Below are 7963 nucleotides of genomic sequence, written 5' to 3' on the forward strand. Positions count from 1 at the left end.
AAAATGGTGCATGTAAATTATATCTTAACAGTGTTACACGTTAATCACTGAGTACCATTTGAAAACGATAAATATAAACTGTAAGATAAGAACAGAATATGTCATAGGCATATCACAACAATTCTACTGAAAATGTTGTATAATTAATACGTAATCCAACATGTAGACAAAGCACAAGAAAATTATCAATGTGTAATAATTGAAGAACCAATACGTGGCTTAAGCGAAGTAATCAACTATGTCAAACACATTAAACGTAGAAATTGAAGAAGTTCATGTAGATCATACATTTCAGTAAAAAAAAAATGTTGCATGTAAATCTCAGTGTAACAACTGTGAATTGCTGGACTATATTATGACAGTAAATTTACTTAGAGCTATATTACAAACAATATAAACAAACACACAATTATTACCGAAATGAGCATTTAATGTATAATAGCTGTTACATTTAAATGGGCGAAAAATATGTATACAAACATTTCGTTACTTTTGATTTAATATTATAAACAAGTTTTAACATTATATATTGTAATAAGTAAATGCTGCAAAAAAGGAAATGATAAAAAACATGAAAAAAACGCTTGTGAATTGTTGAACTAAAGCCACAGTCTCTTAAATTTCAATAATAGTTATGAATGTTCCGATAAAATGTTAAGACTAAGTTTTTAGAGTTTATATTTAATTTACTTGAACATAAACGTAAATAGTTAAATTACCATGTAAGTTTCTGATAACCCAATAATATCAATGATACTGAATTTAAAAAGTTTGTGCAATTTTGTAAGTATCAATCCCATTCGTGTAACTGTATAGTGTGGAGGTAAAATCCATCTTGATTTCTCTTAACTCTAGAGTGAACATATTAACAATGGCTGTTTTATAAATTCGTTTATTAATTCTATTTCTCAGTTTTGAAGAAAAATCAGGTTTGTTTCCGAACTTTTCCAATGATAAACGTATCTTGGCTGTCAGAATTTTCAATGAGAATAACAACCTTTTTTTTTTCGATGTCCTTGTTTACTATTTGGTTTAACGATAATAAGTTCATCGTAATTGTTCACATTTCTAGGAAACAGAGGTCGCTGGATATATTCTTTAATAGCTTTTCCTTGTTTTGACGCTGGTGTTTCTCTCTGAAGATGTAGAATATAGTTATGTTTAGTGGTGCAACACTCAAAATTTGAGCAATAATTTTACTATAACATGCATAAAACCAAATAAATGTTTCTATAAAAATTATAAATTATGAAATTGGTTTCAGTTATCTCATAAATGTTTTCTGGAAACTAGAAAACTATTTCAAACATTGTTTCACGCAGTGAATAAAGAATGATATACAGCAGACAATAGCTTAAATACTGTTTTCCATTTATATTTTACACGTTCACAAAGGATAACTAGATTGTTTATATTATTGTCTAGACAAGATGAAAGTACGGTAACAATTAAATGTCAAGTGTTCCACTCAATTTATTGTTATATAACTAGACAAAATGAAAGTGCGGTTATAATTAAACGTCAAGTGTTCTACTCAATTTATTGTTATATAACTAGACAAGATGAAAGTGCGGTTATAATTAAATGTCAAGTGTTCTACTCAATTTATTGTTATATAACTAGACAAGATGAAAGTACGTTTATAATTAAATGTTAAGTGTTCTACTCAATTTGTTGTTATATAAATTAAACATGAAAAGTTATGTGATCTGAAGTTCAAACGACTGGTTATTTACCTTATGTTACAGAGAGAAACAGTTTTCAAACTGTCTTATTTTTTTGCAACTTTGGAATAAATCACGCACCTTATAGCATTTTAAAACAATCAATAAACTTAGTAAAGTCCAAAAGAAGAGAACTGGATATTTCACTAAATGTCTTTCAGACCAATGAAAGTTGGCTGACAGTCAAAATAAGAAAAAAAACTGTTGTAAAATGTCTCAAAGCGTCATTGACAAGATATAGTAGAACCACTTGCAACAAAATGGCACAAATACACTGGTACTTGGCTAAGAAGGTCCCAATCCACCTTTAAAGCAGGTTGCCGTTATATACCGATTATGTGTAACCTGATAATATCTGAATCAGATGTTCAAAGCTCCAACATGACGTCATTTCATTGTACATACAGTTAAAAAACGAAATAAAGTGAGCAATATGAGCGGAAATGATATATTATGGTGCCACTAACGTACAAAATAATTCGCTTTTATTATCAGTAATGGTAGTATGTATGTGAATAAAAAATTACGAAAGGGCATTCTGATCTTTATGTTTTCCATATGTTATTAATGCTATGGACATCAGTAAAGGTAATGCGAACTTCTTACACAATCATATATTGTTATGATTGGCTCTGTGTTCAGTTTAATGGATGGTAATTGTCTTCCAACATGTACTAAGATTGAAGAAGAGGTGATTCATCAATTTAACTAGCATATAGACTTATTAGACCTCAATGGTATCGAACATGTATAAGTCTATTTTGGAGAAAAAAAATTGCACGCATTCAAACGACTCTGAACATTAAAGATTCTCTGAACGCATCTTTTTTTTTTAACTGTAAAAATGTGAATTTACTTGCATCAAATATTAATTATTACGTAAGATGAATAAGAACTTAATTGAATTTCGAACCAAAGTATTCCTTTCTTCAAGGTCGTTTTCATATATCGTCTCCAGGGTTGTTCGTTTGGTCACTCTTTTCTTTCTTAGTATATTAGTTTTGTCTTCTTAACATTCTTTTCAGAGACCTTCTTCTCACATTCAGGGATCAGTGGCATAGCCTCCAAAATATCCAATTCATCAGTGGTTATCTTTTCATCACCAAGCTGTTTGTGTTCGACACGGTTTTTCAAAACATTCCGTTCTTCCCGAGGTTTATATTTCCAGGTGTAGAAAAAACAAAGTACGCTGCATGATCATTACAGAAAATAAATAAATAAGAATCACGTGTTTCAAGTCCATTAAAATACATATTGTAATTAAATAAGCTATGGATAATGCGTCACAGTTAAAACTTACAGTCGTAACTTACCACAAAGCAGTAAGACACATCAAAATGAGTGCTGTTCGCCAAGCACATCTTGGAACTGTAGATTTTGAAGTCAAGTGAAGCGTAGCCTTCGAAACCACTTCAATTCGATCTTAAGACAGAGAGTCGTATTTAAAATCAGTTTACGTACTCCACCGGTCACGTAAAACAGAAAAATAAAACTTCAAATGTAAGTTAACAATAATAGTAATGTGTATAATTCTTTAAGTTCAACAATAATCTTCATTAACATATTAAAATTTCAATTAAATAAATATGAAATTTCTTACACTTATAATATATTTTCATATTAAACATTGATAACAACCTTTACAATTTGCCAACTGTAAATATACATTTTTTCTTTACACGTTAAACAGATAATTAGCAAAGAAAAATGACGCCTGTTATATTATTTGAGCTCCTTACTAGTAGACAAGTAGTACAGTTATGTAATAACAATAACTATATAGTTATATAACATAAAATCAGTCAGGTTTTCCAACATATTTACATTAATAGACAATACAACAAGAAACCTACTGACTTTCCCTGCCAAACACACGTGATCACACTATACAAGAAAAATCTAGACATTTTCTTTACGATAATGTACATATTATACAACTCAGTATAACACAGTGAGTTAAATCAACTTAGATTCATTAAAACTGTAAAGATGTATAACACAAATTAAACAAACTGTCTTTCCATTGACTACTTAATAAAGTCAGTTTGTTTAATGGGTATTCACTTACTGTGTTAAGTTTTATAATTAACAGCTTCACTTATTATGGTGCATAATTATATTTTACTATAGAATCGTATCCACTGAATGGTAGTTTCTGCGTCTTTACAACACTATTAAAACAGTAATTTTACAAATTTCTCTTTACTCTAAATTTCCCAGATAAATAACGATACCATTTTGACTACAAACACTGAACGTCGTACGTCACTGCTCATGAAGTTTTTCGTTTACTTGGTAACAATTCTTTCTAATAGTTTTATTGAGTACTCATGAGACACTGCTAACGTTTTGATAATCCAATGTTGTTATAATCGTATTTTAAAACATTTGTTTTGTATTTGGACAAATTACTGTATTTTATTACAAAAAACGACATTATGCACACAAAATAAACATATTAAACATAGATTTGGGACATACACTGTTTTAGTTAAATATCTTTACGTCTTTTTAGTAATAATGTGACGCACACAGATGTGATATTGAGACACCGTTATATTTGTTTGTTTTTCAATTCCGCGGATAGCTGAACGAGGACTTTCAGCGCTAGCCGTTCCTAATTTTGAAATGATATACTGGAGGTAAGACAGCTATTCAATACTATTTGTCGTAAATGTTTGAGCTCATCTTTAAAAACGAGTAGTAGGATTTCCAAGTAAAAGCAAAGTTTTTTAATGCATTAAAAACCATGAAAGTTATGAAGAAGTATCGTATTATAACAATCTGCATGAACAAAAATAAACATTTTTAAAATGTTAAGGAAACAATAAAAGAAAACTTTAAAACCCTTTTGTTCCATTACTTCTACAAAGATCTTTATTATCAGCTCCTTCTTCATCAGTAATTTCGTCATCAGGACAAGGTATACAGGCGTCACCAGCAAAAAGATGCCATGTAAGTCCCTCCTGGACACGGCAGGCAGTGAGTTTGGAATCCATTGTCATAGTGACCAGGAGGACATGGATCTAAAAGCGTTAAAAGTACAAAACTAAACATTTATTTACCCAGTGTTAATTTTATTGTTCTAACAACGTCTTTAGTATCAAAAAACATATGTGTTGAACTAAAATTCCATATTTTTAAAAGTCTTTCATCTATTTGTGTTTAATGTGAACAGTTTAAAGTAATTGAGTATCATATATACTTACAACACCTGTTAACATCTCTTTGGTATCCACGAGTACAGTTGAGATTCTCGGCTGGAACATACACTGGAGAAAACAACAGAGAGTTAATATTTTTATTAGCACGTTTTGTGTCACCGTTGGAATTTTAAGGTTTTTCACAATAATATTAAAAATAAATAATGTTGTAAAATAACAACATTAATGTTACTTTTCGTGAGAAAAATAAAACGTGTCAAAACAGTTTCTTAACAGTAGACTTTTGTTTCTTTATGTACTTCCTAATGGAGTTAACTAATGAAACTAATCACACAAACTTGGAAGTTTATGAAATTACACACGATCTTTTTTTTATGTTTTTCTATAGGTACATTTGATTTCCGTTGGTGTTTCCCTTGCAAAATTCTTATTTGTCACAGTTAAACGTTGAACTGTTGTTATTGTTTATGTTAATATCAGTTATGAAAATACAGGTTATTTTGGGAATATTACGTTCGTAAAATGTATCAGTGTATGATTGTGTCTTGCAAACAACAAAATATCAAATAATATCCTTATAATGCAGAAATTGGATGAAATGCATTCCGAGAAAATTTTTCATTTAAATTTAATATAAAACCAAATCCTTAATTTTTTGCGGATTTATCAAGATAAATAATATAGCGATCTAACACCTTTCACTGTAAATTTATAGTATTGTTTATTCAAAATACGTTCTCAAAAAACTTCGTAGATATGATTTGTATCTTTAGAGTACAAAAGATTTTGCTTCAACATTCACAAGTTGAGTTCATTATATCAAAATAACTTTGGAGCCTCATCACTTCTCTCTACAGGTTTACCATAATCCATCTAGTCTCTGATCACATAGAAATCTATAATTCTTACATCAGTGAGGTGACTGGTGTGTCTGTGTGTACAATAACATGCATATCTATCTAATTACTCAGCGGTTAGAAGACTGAGATATTTTTTTACGTACCATCGCCTGGGACACTTCAGCGGTTTTTATCTCTGACATTTGTGTTCGTACGACTTGTTGTAGGTCTTTTCCGAATTATTCTGGCAAACCAAAATTATTTCTTCGATGCTCTTACGTACAATAAATATCTTTGTTTCGAAAAATTTAAATTCTCATTTGAATATATTTTCATGATATGGGCATATAAAAATTTACATTGGAAAGGTCTGTTACATACCTTTCCCAAAAGCTACCAATTTTCGGTTACATCACACCATTTAAGAAATGTTATATCAGATTGAGTCACATTATATGACAGGTTGCATATTCAAAACTGTTTTGATATGGCTTACTAATCCCTATAAACTATAAAGTATTATTGCTATGAACATCAGTGGCAGCCTCTGACTAATACTGTATGTTTATTACAGGAGTACCGATAAGATTACGCATTCGTCTTCATCACTGCCCTGAAATAACTCTTTTCAGGGCATCTTTAGCATCAACTAATGGAATGTGATACATCTTCCAAGAGTATATTATGGCTGTCAATATCAACATCTGCACCTTGGAGTTGGACAATATCACCCATTACTGGAGTCCTGATTAGATGGATCAGTATATGGACGAACAAAGAGTGTAGTATTGATGGTAACATTTAAAGTAATTATATGTGGATATGTTTACCAATACTTATTCATACCACACTCCAACATCGACATTTCCTATCATTAAAATTAAGAAAAACTGATTTCATGTTATCTCTAAAGTAATAATTCCTTGTAAGTACTTTTAACATTATTGTAATAATCTATTTCATGCATTTATATTTCTGAGGAACCCACTTGAAGCTAATAAATTTTGCAGACGTTCTACAATGGGTAATTTAAAACTTTTTATTACAGAATTCATATATAGTTCGATGTTTCTAGGTTATAAAGCGACTAGGAAGGAGATTTGAGATAACGGTGATATAGAGAAACCTCAGTCAACAACACGATACCCACCCTGTCAATAACCCCAAATACAATAAACAAAATACTTAAATTCTTGTAAAAAAAATAAAGCAAATACAATACTAATGTCATTTATAAAATACTTTATGGCAACTTCCACGTATTTTACGTCAGAGAAACAAGCCCGAAACTCAAAACAACATTCATGTAACACAAAAAAAATAGAATTTCACGTTTTTAAATTTAACACTGCAACTCAAATAAATATACTACAGGTAACATTTAAATTCCAAACAGAGAATCCAACATCATTAGACGATAAACCAAATAATTCCTTGTAATACAAGAGCAAACACACATTAAACCAATATAAAGAAACACTTTTATATCTATATTAATAAAATTTAATAAATCTTGTTCGATGTATTATAGTTTGAAGATGATACTTTTAATTTTCAAGATTTTATAATTTACAAAATATTCTGAGAATACTAAGAGTAATGCAGATAGTATTAATAGGAAATTACACGAAGGTTGTTAAAACTATAATATGAAAATAAGACAGTTCAATTTTCATTACAATTAAATGATATAAAAGATAACGTATCGTTTTATGAACGAAATCGATAAAAACACAATTTAATTAACGTAGATGGGAGTATTTTAAAATTCCTATCTGGTGCAGTAACAACAGTTTGATCAACAGAGACAATTCTATAAAGAAATTATTTACTTTGTAGGTGAAAAAGGGCCCGGCATGGCCAAGCGCGTAAGGCGCGCGAATCGTAATCCGAGGGTCCGAGTTCGCGCCCGCGTCGCGCCAAACATGCTCACACTTTCAGCCTGGGGGTGTTATAATGTGACGGTCAATCCCACTTTTCGTTGGTAAAAGAGTAACCCAAGAGTTGGCGGTGGGTGGTGATGACTAGCTGCCTTCCCTCTAGTCTTACACTGCTAAATTACGGACGGCTAGCACAGATAGCCCTCGAGTAGCTTTGTGCGAAATTCCAAAACAAACAAACAAATTGAAGGTGAACAAACGAATAATATGAATTATTTGAATCAACCAACTGAAAACCATGATTAGAAAAGTCTTCAGATCATTGGTAAGTATCACTAATATATCAATTCATAGAG

The 7963-nt window shown here is 30.6% G+C and overlaps 1 protein-coding gene across 1 annotated transcript; it reads right to left on the reverse strand.

Annotated features, from left to right (window-relative positions):
* Positions 1-2585: 2585 nt before the first annotated feature.
* Positions 2586-4995, reverse strand: LOC143243039 (uncharacterized). Its single transcript, XM_076486671.1, has 4 exons — positions 4934-4995; positions 4588-4750; positions 3038-3146; positions 2586-2913 (listed from the first exon to the last, which is right to left on the reverse strand). The coding sequence occupies exons 1-4, from the start codon at positions 4991-4993 to the stop codon at positions 2712-2714; spliced, it is 534 nt and encodes a 177-aa protein (XP_076342786.1). The 5' UTR covers positions 4994-4995; the 3' UTR covers positions 2586-2711.
* Positions 4996-7963: the final 2968 nt, after the last annotated feature.

This window comes from Tachypleus tridentatus, unplaced genomic scaffold (genome assembly GCF_004210375.1).
Source record: "Tachypleus tridentatus isolate NWPU-2018 unplaced genomic scaffold, ASM421037v1 Hic_cluster_2, whole genome shotgun sequence".
In the NCBI taxonomy this organism is placed as follows: Eukaryota; Metazoa; Arthropoda; class Merostomata; order Xiphosura; family Limulidae; genus Tachypleus; species Tachypleus tridentatus.